This window comes from Leptosomus discolor, chromosome Z (genome assembly GCF_034619465.1).
Source record: "Leptosomus discolor isolate bLepDis1 chromosome Z, bLepDis1.hap2, whole genome shotgun sequence".
NCBI lineage: Eukaryota > Metazoa > Chordata > Aves > Leptosomiformes > Leptosomidae > Leptosomus > Leptosomus discolor.
This window is the reverse complement of record NC_141419.1, coordinates 58,463,956-58,481,735: the sequence shown is the minus strand read 5'-3', so window position 1 is coordinate 58,481,735 and position 17,780 is coordinate 58,463,956. Positions and strand designations below refer to the sequence as shown.

The 17,780-nt window shown below is 37.3% G+C and overlaps 1 protein-coding gene across 9 annotated transcripts in view; it reads right to left on the bottom strand.

The window, feature by feature from the left end:
* Positions 1-17,780, bottom strand: part of NFIB (nuclear factor I B) — a 273,057-nt gene that overhangs the window by 46,370 nt on the left and 208,907 nt on the right. For all 9 annotated transcript variants that reach the window (XM_086480258.1, XM_086480260.1, XM_086480263.1 and 6 more), the window contains exons 4-6: positions 12,995-13,063; positions 10,733-10,853; positions 8,073-8,191 (exon numbers count right to left, since the gene is read on the bottom strand). In XM_086480258.1, coding sequence (XP_086336384.1) covers positions 8,073-8,191; positions 10,733-10,853; positions 12,995-13,063 — 309 coding nt within the window. The remainder of the gene's footprint in view (positions 1-8,072; positions 8,192-10,732; positions 10,854-12,994; positions 13,064-17,780) is intronic.

Sequence of the window (17,780 nt, the reverse complement as noted above, 5' to 3'; positions counted from 1 at the left end):
ATAATCTATGAATCATTGTTAAGAAATGTGATTCCAGTAGATAGCTGTGATAGGAGAGCATTATGGGAGACTGTGAGGAAATCTAATTAAAAAGCCAAACAAATTATAAAGACTTTAGAGTACATTTTAGTCATTTATTAAATTATCCTACAGAATGTCATCCAAACTCGAAGGAAAAACGCACAGTTATTACATCTCATTAATGCTGAGAATCCAAGGAACTTGGCCAAAAAATGAAATCAATATTGTAACCTTAACTACAAAAGCCAGAAAAGTATTCCCAATTTCTAATGCAATAAGATTAAAGCAGCATTTAAAATAAAAAAATGTAAAGGAAGTTGTTGATTCAGAAGCATTTAGGTTATGGCATCTCCTTTTTGTTACTATTATAGTCTATACCATAAACAGTTTAGGACTGTTTAATAGGTGTGCTACATTAATTTAATTGTATAGCCATCTGGGGAATGGTTTTGAACTGAGATAAAATCATTAATTCACACTGAAATATACTTCTTTGATCAAGTTTGACACAGCTTGTATGAAAGCAGTAAATAAGACAAATTAAGAACCTTTTCAAATATATCTATGTATACAGCACAGAAACAAAGAATCTATCAATGAAGATAAAAAGGAGAGGTGCCTAAAAGACGTTACAATTCGTGGGCTAAATTAATTTTTTCTATTTCATACCTTGAAAAAAACGTCAGTGCAGACACCTACGATTCATGAGGTACTAAATACCTACTGTTTTGGTAACTGAAGATATTCTGCAGCACATATAGAAAAATACTTAAATTAAAATTTCAAATAGGAGCTGATCAGCTTCAAAAATACTAACAAAATCTCTTATTCAGCAACATTGGAATAAGACAACTACACGTAATAGCTCCTGGGCCAAATCTTGCATTAAGACATGTATTTTATCACTAATTTCAATCAAAGGACATCTAGATTCACCATCAAGGAGACAGGATGTTGCCATAGTATAAAGCTCATCACAGAATAAGTGCTATGCATACAAGAAAAATATCCTTTTACACTTACAGCTTTCACTGATGTATATGGGAGGTGTACATGCAAGCCCTGAGTGTATTCAACTCACTAATCACACAAGAGAAACATTAAGTAATAGGCCTTGTCACAACAGATTACTCAAAATGAAAGACAAAGAACCTATAACAAGATTTTTTACAGTGACTTTATTGAGCAAATAACAGCCATTTCCAGGAACGCAAAAAAGCAAACCTCTTTGTATGCTTCCTTCTGTATCTCCTACTGCATTTGCCTTTCTGCCTGTATTTCTAAACATTTTATTACTCTTCATTTGTTCAGGAATTGAAGTGTACATGGGCTGAAGGAAAAGTCAGGTCCCTGCTCTGCCCAGAGTAGAAACTTCATCACCTGCTACTCTGAATATTTGAAGATGCTTATGAACAAGTTGTAAATTGGTTTAAACCTATTCCAAACACAGAAAAACAGATATAATCTCTGTTGCTTTATTTTCATGGAGAGTGTAAACTTAACATTATTCTCACCCAATAATGTAAGATGTAAATTTTCCTGATGTACAACCGACTTCACTCATTTTAAGATAACATATTTGAAGTCCTGTTCATGGGGTTTTTTTCTCTTTCTCTGCCTTTTTAATAAAATAATCGTTTGAAAGCTCCTTCATCTATATTTCTATACGTAGTGCCTTTCAACCTCTAAGAATAAGAAAGCACTTTTCATTTTTATGAAAGCAATGTTTAATTTATTTTATATACTGGAAGATTTTCTTGTAAAATTTACACTATGGAAACCAAAAGTAAACCAATTCACTATTGATTTTATATTTGGTTTAACTATCATGTGAGAACTACTGATTTTTAGTAAGTAGACATAATGCCTGTTCATTGAACACTACCAATATATTGTTCTGTCACAAGGAAGAAAGAGGAAAACCCAACTTGCAGCCTCCCAGCCAAGTCTTCCTTGATACTGCTATTGTTTGTTACCAAGATGCCACTCTCAGCATCATAGCAGTCAACAGGCTAAGAGAAGCCATAGCTAAGATTTTTCTCTGGAAACACACTTTGAAAAGTTACTCTTGGTGAAAAGTACCTCTCATTTTATAAATGTGAAGTTATGAAAACTGATCATGTGGCAGCACTTGACTACGGTGCACACATTATACTCATTAAAAAGAGAAGATTCAGATAGATCCACAAAGTGTGCATGGGTGTGTATATATAGAGAGAGATATATATATGAAAGGTATGTGTATGTGTGTGTACGCATTGATTGAAGATTATTTTGAAATATAAAAAAATACAAAGGCAGATGTAACAGAAGTTACTAACAAGACATAAATTGCTTTAAAACATGCTATGACATACAAGGATTTTGAGAACTCAGACTGAGTCAAAAACACAGAAATGCATTTAACAGATATTCATCAAGGTAAATGTCTGTGAGATGAATTCATCTGTTAGATGGAGACTATGAGTTTCTAAAGCATTAACCTTCAGAAGGAGCACCAGGAGCTGGAAAAAATCCTGAACTCTGTCCAACACAGGCCACCAAAAAGCCAAGGTGATCTGTTACTGTTCTCAACTCCTGGACAACATTAACTACTTCCTCTTTTAGTTCCCTCACTTCGGAAATGAGAACGTCCATCTTTGACGGTCCATGAGAAGAAGGCCCAAGAAGGAAAGAGCCATCAGGAAGGACCCCAATGGGGAAGGAGTGTCCAGTGGGTGGGGAGAAAGCAAAAGGGGACAAGTGTCCAGAAGAGGGGTATCCAGCAAAGGGGGTCGGGACCTGAGAAGTGGAGGGTCCAACAGCTGCTGGCCAATCAACGGGTGAAGGCGATCCAGCTGTTTCAGTTTTAATGGTATGCTGGCATCTTGACTCTTGACTGTTGGTAGAGGTGGGTGAGGTGTAAGAGAGTGAACATGATGAAGAAACTGTAAAATTAAAATTCACTTCATTGTATATTGACATTCAGTATTTACAGACAGCTGACTACTACAGAAATCCACATGAATCTCTCAACTTTTATAATGACCAACGTGCATTGGTGACAACCCCTATTTTATTTATTTACAACATAACAGTGTTCTAACACTGTAACAGTAAAACAGATCTCAAGGACAAATACTGATATTATCTGTAATTATGTTAACACAAACAATGTCAGGCTGGCTTTCAGGAGCGAAGCCATAGGTGCACACACTGGGCCCTATTTTTCTGATATTCCTGTTTCGTTACGAGTTAAGGAAAAAGTATTTGATTTACTTACGAACTAACAAACCAACAGTCCTTAGCTTATGAGATACAAAGTATTTATTATCCACTGCACTAGTTGTTAGTTTTGTTATATTTTTAACAACTTCCTCTTCCAGATGGGGAAGGTGTTGGGTTTTTTTACTGTACAAAATTATATCCTCCTCCAAATTTCTAAAAACTCAGTAAATTTATTCATGCAGCAACTTCCATCTATTTCACAAAGTTTTACTACACTACTGCAAGAATTCAAAATGTTGTTTAACATAGAAACGAGTAAAGAATTCAGTAACAGCAACATCAAAAAAGGAAGACCGCAAGAGATTTACAGCAAACTACTTTTTAGATCTAGATGTGTTTCTAATTGGTCGAAATGTAAGATGTGCTCCAGACATTCTTGAAGTTAGTAAGACATTCAATTGGAAATACAAGGTACAAGAGAGAATAAATAACTCGCACAAGATCTGACATCAGACACAGAAAATTATCTCCTAATTGCCATGTTAGGGCTCTATCTCTAAGTAATGCACCATTCTCAGAAATGACTTTTCACTTTCTTAGTTTCTGATTTCTGGAGGATGGTTAGTTACTAATGGTAGAGAGAAGGTTCCAGAGAAATCTTTGCAGTCATAAACCTGTTTATTTGCTCTTCATGAAGATCTTATAACTGTTTTAAAAAGCCATGCAAATAGAGTAATGTTTTAAGTATTTTAACATAGCAAAAATAATGACACGACAGAATCTTCCCGCAATGATTGAATGTATGTAAACTCAAAACCAACATTGTAAATCCACAGTAATATTTTTTTTTAATCTGTTTTAGAAAGTCTTACACATACTCTTGTGTTTACATATATCTTTAAAATAGTCACAAGCTTTTGCAAGGCAATGAAATAAACCTCCAGGACAGTATCACGGCTTCACAAACTTTTCTTTTCTTCTATAAGGATTTATAATCTAACTTCAATAAATACAAATAAAAATCTATTTTTAATACTAATTTTGGTTAATTAGAGTTTTCTATATTTTTTTATATCAGAACAGTAATATCCATAACAATACTAGAGCGTTAGATAATGAAGCCACTGCACATAACCGTTCACGGATTGGCTTTGACCAACCTTATGCCATATAAAGTCCCAATTTTTCAGAAATGCTTAGTTATTTCTGCCCAGAATTACATCCTCAAACAGCTAACTCCTCTAAAATAGACTATAAAACACAACATCTGGAAATCTTACCAAACCATTTTTGGAAGTAGTACGACAGGAAGAAGACTGATTACAGCAAAAGGACAAAGTCTGGAGTTTTACAACCGAAAGTAGAGTGTGGTAGGAGGAAGATTTTATTACAGCTGGGCTAGATTTCTTTTTCTTTGTTTCGCAAATGCCACATCCTGGTTAAACCACAAGTACTCCTGTAGTCATGTTCCTACCCCTCATGATACATGCTTGCACAACACAGAAGCTGTAGAAACTATCAGGATTACAACATAATCACTCATACAGAATTATTCCTCTCCTGATGTCTACTTACCTACTAAACTACGTGATATTTGTTTTTCACAGCAATAAAAGGTTGTTCCACTCCACTGCACGTTTTGAGCTGTCATGTTTTTAATCTCCGTATATTTCTGTGTTACCCATTAATCTTTGTCCCTTTCTCTCTATCAAAATGGTTAGATATCCCTTAGAGACCTATGAAACACCTAACTACTTTATTCCAACCTGTTTCGGCTATCGTTGTGTTACTGTGACTGTCTCCAGTTCCAAACTAACACTGTCGTCTCATTTCTGCTACTTCAAAAATGCAGGTAAATAAATACATGAAAAGCCTTCATGACAAAAGAATCTTTCAAATTATGTCATTTCTACTTCTATGAAAACCATTACACTTACATATGCAGATGAAGAAATTAGAACTGTTTCAGGTCAGAAATTAGAGACTTTGCTCTGCCAGGTTCAAAACAGAGACAATGAAAGTGAAATCAATAATGCTATATCTTAATATCAACCCTAATTCTGATTTTGTTTCTCTTAGAAAAGTTAAAATTCCATTCAGAGTGAAAAAGAAGCTACTTACCAATAACATGATACCTCTGCATGTTGTCATTAATGGGTACTGTGGAATGATTTGCATTTCTGGTGCTGATGACCTTTGGAGACTGCCTGGAAAAGCAGCGCCTGTTGGGACTACATGAGCATTCCCTGTTTGACACTGGATGAACACAAATGTGATCCCAAATGGCTTCTTTTTTTTTCATTTATGCCTAACCTCATACACATGGAAGTAGTACCAGTGAGCTTTCTGTCATAGAAACCACCTCCAAACTTTTACTTCTATTATCTTTGTGCTTGCAGGCCTAATGAAACAGAATATAAGTTTTCCCAAATACCATGTCTTGGTAAGACCTCTGTGTCCAAAGGAGCTTTACACAGATATATGCTAGTATGAAGATGATATCAAGCATCTAACAAACTAGCAGCAGAACAAACGTGCCAGGAGCTCTCACATACCCATTCCAATTGAGGCCAGGTACCAAGGACAGATATTGTGGTCACCACCTTAACAGTGTTTCTTTAGCAGCGGGTAACCTCAGACAGTGACTTGAGCCAGACACAAATGGTTAGGGGCAAAAGGCTTATGCTTCCCCAAGTATAATGGTTTTCAGACTGGACGGTGGTATATCTGTCTGTCTACAGCAGTGGAAGAACATCTTAAGGACAGAAAAAAAAAAAAAGGTCCCTTACAGTGTCTTAAAGACAAACTCTCTGACAGGGATCTGGTAAAATTTCACTAGGCCTAGCAGTGCTGGAGAACAGGATAGTCAGTGAGGAATGTAAACTCCAGGAAGCACAAATAAAATACACTGATTTAAGTCTATCTCTTTTATGCTCTCTTTCTCATCTTTTGGAGTTCTCTGGTTTAAGAAACACGAAGAGAGTTGAAGGTTATTTCGCTCCAGAAGTCTAGCTACCCAATGGCACAGAAATTGAGTACAGTCTATTGTATATCTACTCAAGCTATCTGAACAATAGCATTGTTCACTATTGATAAATGGGACATGAAGAAGTCTGGTAAAACTGAGGAAATCCTGTGTTCACAGAGCACAGGTCTTTGCAAATAGAAGGATTCAAGAGCTAAAAAGCAATTGAGATAGTTGGGAACTATGGAGATCATCTGTGAAAAGCTCTGTCAGCAGGACTCTGGCTCAGATGTCCACACAGCACTGCATTTCTCAGAAGCCCCTACAGCTCACTCAGCAGCACAAACGGACTTCATTTCACAAGTGGGGTTATGTGGACACCACTTCAGAGAGGAATGATGGGCTGCTTTCACCACAACCACAAAAATAACTTGTTTAAAAAGCACAAAAATTATTTGAGGTACAATTCTGTCTTTTATGAGAAATTTTAATAAAGTGTCATGGCAAAACGAGTAACAGTCACAGAGGAACACATTTTGCACAAGAGGGAAGATTCTGCCTATCAGAACTGCTATTTTTAAGTCTAGTTATGCAAAGCCAAGGGCAAGATTTTTTTTTTTTTTAAAATTCAACAGTGAATGCTGCAAACAGCTAGAAATAAGAAAATATCAGAACTGCCAAGAGAAACAAAAAGTACAAAAGAAACGATGAAGAAAAAGACTAGTAAACATTGTGTGAGAGGAACAGCCTAATGATGAAAACACAGATCAGAGGGTAGCAGAAGCAGATTAAAAAGGAGACCAACTATAACGAAAATGTGAAAATAAAAGGCAGCTAAATTAAATACCAATCACATGGTACCTTGCACACGGAGATGAAAGCAAACATTTAGGTAGTGGAAAAAAAGAAAGAAAAAAAAAAAAGAAGCCTAAAACAATATAAAAATGAAGTAAGAACAAAGGGTCAGTCAGTTACTGAAAAAGTGAGAGCAACAACAAGCAGTGGACCAGGAAAAGGAGGGCAAAGATTGAAAGATCAGCAAAGGAAGCAACGGCATGTCTTTTTCTCTATTTCACTTTTACATACTGTGCTGTACATTTCACAGACTCTCAAAATAGCTGCCACACCTCAGCCACAGTATCCATTAACTAGTACTGTTCAAATACATGTGAGTTTAAACACGTTTTCACACCACAAGAGTGAGGGAAAAGACTACATTGGCATCTAGGTTTATAAAGCATCAAAATAACACAAGGGAATGTTATGGCAATTAATTTTAGTGTTTTGACAGGCATAACTTTCTTCTCTACACAAACATGTCCTTATTTCTGATAACGCAAAACACAACACTTACTAACAGCCTTTAGCATATGGATATAGTCCCACAGAGCATGTGTGGACTCTTCAGAAAAGAGCCTATTGGACCTATTCTGAGTCACATAGTATGGCCTAAACACATATACAGGACTTTGTCTGTCAAAAACTGAGTAAAATAGTGTTGACTCAACCATAGTATGGAAACGGTTTTGGTTTTACTTGAAACCATTGTACTCAAAGTCCTGCTGCGCTGATCACGGCATACATAATATCAAGTACCTCACTTGCCACACCTCTTTTCAAACAACAGACAAGGCAGTCACCAGATGGAAAAATTATTATGTGGTTGTTCATACCGTATCCTACAGACTGTTGGTTTTAGTACATTTACAAAACCAGCAAATACACATACCAGACATAAAAATAACAATTCTTCTAAAAAGCCCTCATTTTGTTGCAATATGGCAATATGCAATATTTATTGCAATAATGGAAAGGCAGATGCAGAGATTTATTATATATTTGAATACAATTCAAGGTAAAACGGTCCCATGTTACTCACCTTGATCTCTTTCATGCCATGTCCGACTCCCCGCAGCTGGTGAATTTGGAGAAGGATAAAAGTCTCCTGTCGGGCTTGGCTCCATATTTTCATCTATGGAGATAGTTTTGGGTCTTTTGCTGTTGAAGTAATGTGAAATTTGGCAGTGAACATGATATGCAACTAGTAGTGGTATATAAACTGTTGTATTTCAACAAATGTTTCAATAGAAAGTAATTCAGCCACACAAAGCACAAAAAAGTGAATATTAGAGCTTACATTAATTTACACAGGTCATGTTATTTAATAACATGTAATGCAGGTATGTGCTTGCATTTCACACGTGATTTAATATTTCAGAGATGGCATGAACGGGTAACATATAAAAGTCTACCAGCATTTGGCTTAACAACTAAGAAACCAGTTCCTGTAACCTACCAAAGAAAGACTGTGTCATGAGAGTGTTAAAATACTACACAGAAACCACAAAAGCAAAACAAAGCACTGGAAAAGTATTACTAATAAAGTCAAAGTAAAACAGAAACTTCTCTGAATGTGTTAATAAGGACAAAATGTAGTATATTCTATTTCACCAGGTCGAAATCCTAAGTTTTTCAAAGAAGTCTAACCTGAAACAAACACTTTTCATTTTACATTAGTTTAATTAAAAACAACAAAAGGCCCATATTTCAAGTCACACTATACAAAATGAGGCAGCACTTCTATCCAGTGGAGGGAAGTCAAGTTCCTTCGTTACAATATACTGAAGCTGTTATGCTGACTGCGAAAGAAAACCCAGGTGAAGTTCTTCATCATGGTGGTGGTGGTATTTTTATTTTATTTATTATTGTTATTGTTATTGTTATTATTTAGACAACACTGTGAGGATTAATCTACCCATACCAGTACAGGCTGGGGGTCGATCTGCTTGAGAGTAGCTCTGCAGAGAGGGACCTGGGAGTTTTGGTGGATAACAGGATGACCATGAGGCATCAATTTGCCCTTGTGGCCAAGAAGGCCAATGTCATCCTGGGGTGCATTAAGAAGAGTGTGGCCAGCAGGTCGAGGGTTGTCATCCTCCCACTCTACTCTGCCCTGGTGAGGCCACACCTGGAGTACTGTGTCCCGTTCAGGTCTCCCCAGTTCAAGAGAGACAGGCAACTACTAGAGAGAGTCCAGCGGAGGGCTACTAAGATGGTGAGCGGACTGGATCACCTCTCATATGAAGAAAAGCTGAGAGACCTCAGGCTCTTTAGCCTGGAGAAGAGAAGACTGAGAGGGGACCTTATCAACTCTCATAAATATCTAAAAGGTGGGTGTCAAGAGGATGGGGCCAGGCTCTTTTTGGTGGTGCCCAGCAAAAGGACAAGAAGCAACGGACACAAGCTGGAACACAAGAAGTTCTGCTAGAACATGAGGAGGAACTTCTTTACTCTGAGGGTGACAGAGCATTGGAACAGGCTGCCCAGAGAGGTTGGGGAGTCTGCTTCTCTGGAGATATACAAAACCCGTTTGGACATGTTGCTGTGTGACCTGCTCTAGGCTAACCTGCTTCGGTGGGGGAGTTGGACTAGATGATCTCCAGAGGTCGCTTCCAACTCCTACCATTCTGTGATTCTGTGATTCTGTGATTCATTTCTAAAACGCACTAGGTGAACCGCCAAGCTGAAAATACAATGGAATAAAATAGGGGAATATGAGCAAAATAACTCAGAAGCACCAGGTTCTAGTGGAAGAGCACTCCAGACCCCTGACAGTCCTGTTAAATCCTATCCCACTGTGCAGACACTTCTTGACTCACTGGGGTGCAGAAACACGGGGCAATGAAATGCCCTATAACGCTTACGATTTCGTGGTATATCGGACATTTCCAGAAAACCAAGGGGCCCCAGGGGTATGAGAGACAGTATGTTATCTGGGAGTCAGAATAAGAACCCAACAGGTTCTCCACCTCCGTGGGCCCGTCAGCTGCTCCTAAGGGAGAGAACAGGGTCTTTCTCAGAGTTGAGAGAAGGGAGCATGTTGAAGCAAGTAATTGGGTCTCTCAGGTCAAACTGCCTGTAGCAGGCATATGGAGACCCTTGAGACCCTGTGACTACCTCACATGCTCCTCCTTGTTCCCACTGTGCTGGGAAACGCCCCTTGTTAGGGTGAGGCAGGAAACACATTTTCATGAGCTGGGGTGATGCTACAGATAAAGACCTTTGTCTTTATATATCTATCCTAATGCCTTTTCCACAGGAAACAGTATCCTTCCCAACATATCTTTCAAGACAGAAGTCCAAGAGGGAGCCTTCAATAACAGCCTTTGTGCCTGCAACCACCCTGTGGCATCGAGCCCTGCCAGCAGGTTCCCAGATGCTAGACCTTCCTGCAATTAGACCTTAGCCGCAGTTTCAGGATGCATAGCTGTTTTCTTGGCAGATGATTTAGTGAGCACTTCAAACCCTGACAAAAGTTATTATTGTCTTCAATATCAACAGCAACGACAGGCAATAATGACACCACTTCAAATTACAAGACTTGTAACATACATATCTGTACATAGATTGTGGTAATGTATGTGAGTATTCTACCACAGAGGAAAGTCATTAAATAGTTGTCTGTTGACAGTATTCGTGAATTGCTTGTCCTACACTATTAAACCTGGTTCCATATTAGCACCTATTTCAAGTTTTTACCTGCTTGGTGGAGAGGACAAAGACCTCTGTAGATTTACACCCGAATTCATATCATGGTAATATGGCTGGCTCGGAAGCTCTCCAATTGGGAAGTTCACTCCAGTTCCTTGGGTTATGGGTGCTGAAAAACACATCATCATATCAAGTCAAAGATATTCTTCTATCTTTTTAGCCATCTTTTCATTTTTAACACTGGGAAAAACATCAAGATGTTCCTACATGTATTTAATTTTCTGCCTCTTGCAGAAAGCAAGCACAGACAAGTTCTATCAATGTTTATATTTCTAAAAAAGTGAATTATCTTCCCCAGTCCCTAGAAATCCCTTAGCAGTTATGCAGACATAATATATTTGTGGTATAACAGATAACCTGGAATCATCAATATGAAGAAATTAACACAAACTCCAGCACAAAATCAACCCTTCTGTAGAATGACTTTTATAATGAATGAGCCAGGGTTTATAAGGACAGCTAACATTGCTTATTAAAGAAATGAAGTAACTGGAAAAAGCAAACTTGGGGACACACAAACTCTTTTTCCCTTAATGTTAACTCTTTTGTATTAATAGTAGCCTTTTGTGCTGATGGCCTGTTTTCCTGCCTCCTTTTTCTTTCACCCAGTGCCACGAGTACTGCTTTGCGTGTGTACACCTACACACAAACACACGCACGCAGCATTACCTTCACCTCCTTACAGAGTCTGTATGTTACATTACATACATCTTGGCATTTCAAGAATAAATTATATGTTACACATTGTGGTGTATTTACCTTTGTTCACTGTCTGTGCACTGTGCATTTTAACTGCCTTTGGTACTTAGAAGAGTAATTGCATGTTGTGTAATGTATCTGAAGGTTTGTATTTTTCCTGACAGTTAAAGTACAACTCTGTTGCGGCTTGAGGTTAAACAAATGCATGGTAAGAAATCCCACAGAAACCACATGCTTTAAAACTTATTATTAGAAGTATGTAGTGTACAACAGCTGCAGAATGTACGATTTCATAACATAACTACAATATTGATTCTTTTTTAATCTGAATGGCCTGGTACTTTAAAATGTATTTGACCACCTGACAACTAAACGAAAGCTGTATTTCACACATCCTCAGCCTCCTAATATAGCAAAACCATATCTTCAGCAAGCACAAAAAAGAATATGTTTCAACACCACAGGATGGCAATGCTCAGTGTTTTGCTGAAGGACTTGACATAATTTTATTTGTTGAATATTTGTTTCTGATCACAACACATGGAACGCCACCATGCATCATAGGCCTCACTAATTAAATTTCTCCAGTATCCTGACCCTGCATGAATTAAGTCCTGTGCAAAATTTGGACAGACAGTTTTTGGAAACTTGTGCCTCACTGGTTTCGTCCTCACCTCATTAGAAAAGAAACTTTCCTAGAGCATTCAGTTATTATAATGTTGGTGTCATCACCGCAGATGCTTCCAACTAACTCTCAAGTATTCTCGTTCATTTCCTAATGAAGTCTTAAGAGAAATACTTTAATAGTGTTGATACCAAAGGGAGAAAAGAAGCATTCAGAAAGCAATGTCAAATGAAAATATGCACTGATTTTATGCCATACTGTTGTAGCAAATTCTTAGATGCCAACAGATCTTCCTGTTTATATTCATTTTGGTTTTTTCTTTCTACAATAAAAGCTTCATCTGTCCTTTTATATCTATATTTTACGTTACCTTTTTTTTTATGTTACTGTGCATAACCTTTCTGATGACAAAACAAGCCAATGTAATTAGAAATTGAATTACAGCCAATGCTATGAGTAAAAGAAACACAAGTATGTAATACATTATGCTAGTCATCCTTTATATCCATGCTGCAATTTTTGTTTTAAGAGCTACAAATTCAAAAACAAACTAAAAGAATAATCAGGTGGTTCAGCAAAATCCAAGGATGTGTAGGATAACCTCGAAAAGCTGCAAGTCTAACACATAGAAAGTTTTGTTACATATGGTAATTTTATTGATGTATCAGTCCATTAAGCTGTGCAGAGGGACACATAATATTGATTCAACCTTTAAATATCAAAGAGACAAAAGAAGACTTCTGTTTGTTTTATTACAAACACTTGCAAGATGAACTGTAATACTGTGGTCAAAAATATCAAAATTGTGCATGTTTATAGGCATTTCCTATGCATCTTACACATTCGGGAGAAAAAAGACTTCAAGGAAAAAACTTCACTTAATTATAGCAGGCTTTGGAAATGATTAAATGCAAATGATAACTTACTTCTGGATACCCTCACAAGTTCTGACACGTTGAACACTCCGGATTTTACAAAACTGTCCTCAAGGTACACTGAAAAAGATCATAATATCATGATCAGTATAATGATAAGATTAATAAATAACTATAGATAAATTTATACACCAGCTAGCAACAGTGTCAATGGAGTCCCAGAACTATAATAGATAGACCAAAGTACAGATCACAGTATCTAATAAGAGCTGAAATTTAGGCAGAGGCGCAAAAACCTCAAGGAGCTGCAAGAAATAAATTTCCTGATATATGTATGAAAACTAACAAGCAACACACTGAGTTCCTAGCTAACCATACAGAAAATGTCTGAAAACTAGTTCCTTTTACTAGTATCTTCAATTTTTAAGCAAATGTTGAACTAAGAATTGTATCAGCTGGACTAAGCAACTTCACCATAGAGCAGTCCTGTCCTTCCACACACTTCTACTAGATAAATTTTTACTTAAATCTTACCCTGCTGACAGTGACTTTACATTACACCTCCATTACCAGATCATCACTTCTGAGGCAGATGAGGGTTTTACTATTATTCCCAGTAAAATCAGCAGCTGGCAAAAGGCTGAGATGCTCAGTGGTTTTTTTATATATATCCTGAATTATATATCTAGAAACCTGTTTAAGAAATCATATATTATTGTTTTGTCTTATGTTTACTTATTCTGAGATAAATGTATGTGCATACTTTCTCTGCTGTGAAATTCAGGCATAACTTGGAGTACTGCAGTGAAAAAATAGGGGATAGTCAAGACTTGTCTCAAAAGGTCATCACCTAGGCAGCTGAGAAATCCAGGTTTCTGTGGAAGACTAATACCAATGACTGCATAAGCTGACTTGACTGAATTTGTGACTACATGACATCACAGCCCTTACAGGTAGGAATGCCAACCATTTACCAACAGAAATATTTAGACCTATACTGGGTGCACATTGCTGCTCCAACACTATTACTTTTTTTATTTGTTTTCATGTGAGACAGTGCACTAAGAATTTCCTACTGTGGTTTCTCCAGTTTCTTCTGAATTAACACAGCTTTTTTCTGTTGGAAATACATTGTCAATCTTCTGTTCCAAATATCTGAATGAATAAAAGCGCTCTAAATGTCCCTAGCTAACAAAACAAACAAACAAATAGAAAATGCACCTACTGGAATATTTACTGATTCCAAAAAAAATGGTTCAGTACTATTCTCTTATCTTCTGTCAATTACTGCTTTCATCTTCAAGTAATTTAAGAAAACACTGTCACTATAATCAGAAAAGTGACTGTAAAAGCAGTACGTTTCACTTGAGAGATCTGTCCTTGGTACATATGGAGAAATCTCTACTTACTTTTCAGGCTCAAACAAGGTAGGCAGAGGCAGAAAGAGCAGTTTTCACTGCTGACTAGCAGTGTTCCTAGGCCCACAGAGCTGCCTCAACACTTCTGATATTATTTACCAATGTAGGTATAAACAATGCACATACAACTCAAGCCGAAAGAATGTGAATGCATGCAACTAAGCAGATTTACTGACATCTCTGTTATGCTGTTATACCTATAAGTGAATGTCAGTCTTCCCCAGCTGAAAAACCATCTCAGAAGCAAGTGCAGTGGGCGTGCAACATAAACAGTCTATGTCACAGGCACTGAGTAACTTCATCATGAGCCTTATGTTCTAACAGGGAAGGTGTATTCACGTTGTGCCTCCAAGTGCAGAAAAATAAACAGTATGTTCGGTTCCAGCACGAGCAGACTGGAACAGTTTTAACTAGTTAGGAAGACGATTCATCGTGGTTATGTTACAGAACTGGTCTTGGCTCCCAGCTGTGCAATAGGAAAGTGTTCTATACTAAGCTGCTGTAATTTGTTGCAGAGCCATGCACTCTACATACAATAAAGGATGCACAGCTAGACTGTGTGCAGCAAGACAACAATATAAGATATTTTGACTTTGTGGTGTGAGACACTGCTTTTTACCCTGTGAAGCTGATCTCCCCACTGAAAAAGAGTTAACATTCATATTCACATTATTACACTGCATGCATGAGAAAAAATATGTGGTGATAATCTGTATGGTATAGGTCTTACTGTTTTTTGATTAAACACTCCCTAATGCACTGCTTGCATTAGCATGTTAAAGAGCCTTAAATTAGCATTCTTGGTGTGTGTTTCCGATCGGTTCAGTACAGAAACTAACGCACTTGATAGCAGTCTATTGTTGTTTTCAACACAGTGGATTTACTGTATCTTTTGATGGTCATGATAACACTTTGCTGCCTTTATTGTTCAAACCTAATGTATGCACTGGGTGTTGGCATTTACTAAAACTCATCTTGCCCGATGACACATTCTGAAATGTATTTCACCAATTGTCATTATTCTTAAAAATCTGAGTTCTACAAAACGATCATTTCTCCCAAAAACACCATGATGCAATTCCATACAAAGAACCAGTAATTTCCAAACCCCATAAATAACGGTAGATTTTTTTTTGTATTTCCTTTTAGTTTTTCTACAGGGTGAATATAAAATCTGTGTTCTCTCCTTACCTTTTTTACAGAAAACTCATTTCTAAAAAATACATTTTCCAAACAATACTACAATGACCAGACCTGTGCTATCAAGGCTGAAACAGGTTAAGCCAAGCAGGAGTTCTGATCAAGCTCCACTCATACAGTCAGTAACTCCAACTGCTGTAGAAGTTATTCTGTTCTAGTCCTTATACATCTTACACTCTATTCCTGTGCTATGCCTTCAAGAATTGAGTTATAAGTATAGCTTTTAACCTCGCTAACATGTAAAAAAAAAAAAAAAAAAAAAAGGTTGTTTAAACCTACTGATAAATATTTTCAGTTTGCACTAACAAGTACTGTACAGGTCTTGTTCCCACATGATTTAAAAGCTTTCCAGTGGCTTTACAAATTTTTAACCAGCCTTTTTTATATCTTCTGATTTAACTGTACTTTTATGAATAGAATGCGTGTTTATGTTCTGTTGCATAGATTAATGCCAACACATGAAATTGCTTCCTGGTACCATTAAACATCTAGTATTTTGACTGATACAGCTTTGATTTTGAGCTGGTGTATAAAAGAGCAGTAAGGGTCCAATCAGTGCAGGAAAAAATTGGTATTACTGTAGTTTTATTTCTAGATCTTTAAAAAGAGAAACTATATAGCAGTAGATAGACTTACTAGCAATGAGACAGATTCAACATCAGCAGCTACTGTAGGGAGAAAGGCTGGAAGCTTCAGCCTGGTGTACCAAATGCTAGCAGAGAGCTGTAGCTGGACTTCAAGTTTTGCAATGTAATGTTCTGAATGCTGCTACAGGTTTGTTTGGCTTCTGAATTGCTACAATTAAAGATTAAATCATTTCACTGTATAGATTCTTTTGTTTGAGTTTTTGAAAACTGACGTTTTAAGGATCAGCTCTTGCTGCTCTCCGCAATATCGAACTTCTACAGGAAGAAATTCTTTAATTTGAGCAGGAATCCTAGTGGCATACAGCTACTATTCACAGTCAGAACTGATAGTGAAAAATTAGTCTCACATTGTTCATAGTGAGTTGACGCACAGTCGTCAGACTCACAGTTTATTTTCTTATTAATGCATTTTGAAGCCAGTATCTTTAAAAAAGTACCAGGAAAGTGTTCCCACTGAACAAGGATTTCTTAAAGGCAGTGAAGGATGGATAACATGAGCCAAGGAGCGACACTGAAGATTTCAGTGATGATGTCATTTGAAACAGTTAAACTAAGGTCTGTCCAAAGAATGAGGCTATTTTGGTTATCGCACAATTGTCTCTGTCCTTGTTGCACACCCACAGTTTGTTTTGTTTTGTTTTGTTTCCTAAAAGTTGCAATGATTTTGCAACTGGGACAGGAAACAAACATATTGCAAAAATATTCCCTGACTCCACTGAACTTTTTAGCACAATAAAGAACTAAGAAGCTACCTGCGCTATTTTCAAAACCAAATGAGATTCTCAATACTCTCAAGCTAATAACAAGAACTATAATATCCTTCAATGCTGCAGTAATTTGAAGTAAACACCTGATTTAATGGACTCTGGAATCCATGTACTGGAATCCAACCTGACACCTAGCAAGAAACACAAAGGCTCACTAGCACAAATGCATACTGCCTTCCACTCCAGAGTGTCTAAGGTTATATACAAACTACAGGCAAGATTTAAAAAGAGGTTAGGGGAGCGGCTTTTTAACAGCTATAGGACTGCCTGATTCCAAAAAAGAATTTTCTTCTGCCAAAGCAAGTTCTGGATTCTAACTGGTAACATAGGAGTTTATAGTAAATTCTTGCTCTGTGCATACTTTGAAGTAAAAACCGTTGTGCTAACCATTGAACACAACAGCATCAGAAGTAGACACAGCATCAGAAGTGATCACAGCATCATTTATTTACACAACAGGTTCATAAAGAAGGATAGCCAATGCAAATAAAAATTCAGAAGTAATCCTAAGCCGGTAGACAGTGGTAATTACCCACAACAAATTTCAAACCAGCATGCAAGGCCAAAAACTCTTCCTCTTGAAAAAAGGGGCTGTACAATCTGTGCAGGTTTTTGACTGTCGAGATAGCACAGCCATGCGCTGCCCCCAGAATGCCCCACCTGGATAAGGGCTGACAGGCTGAGGAGGAAAGGTTTCAACTCTCAATCACTGGCATTACTAATTCATAGAGCATTTGGGAAAGGGAAAACTCCACAGAAAATCAAGCCCTGACCAAACCCAACCCTGTTGTGTTTGAAGATCACT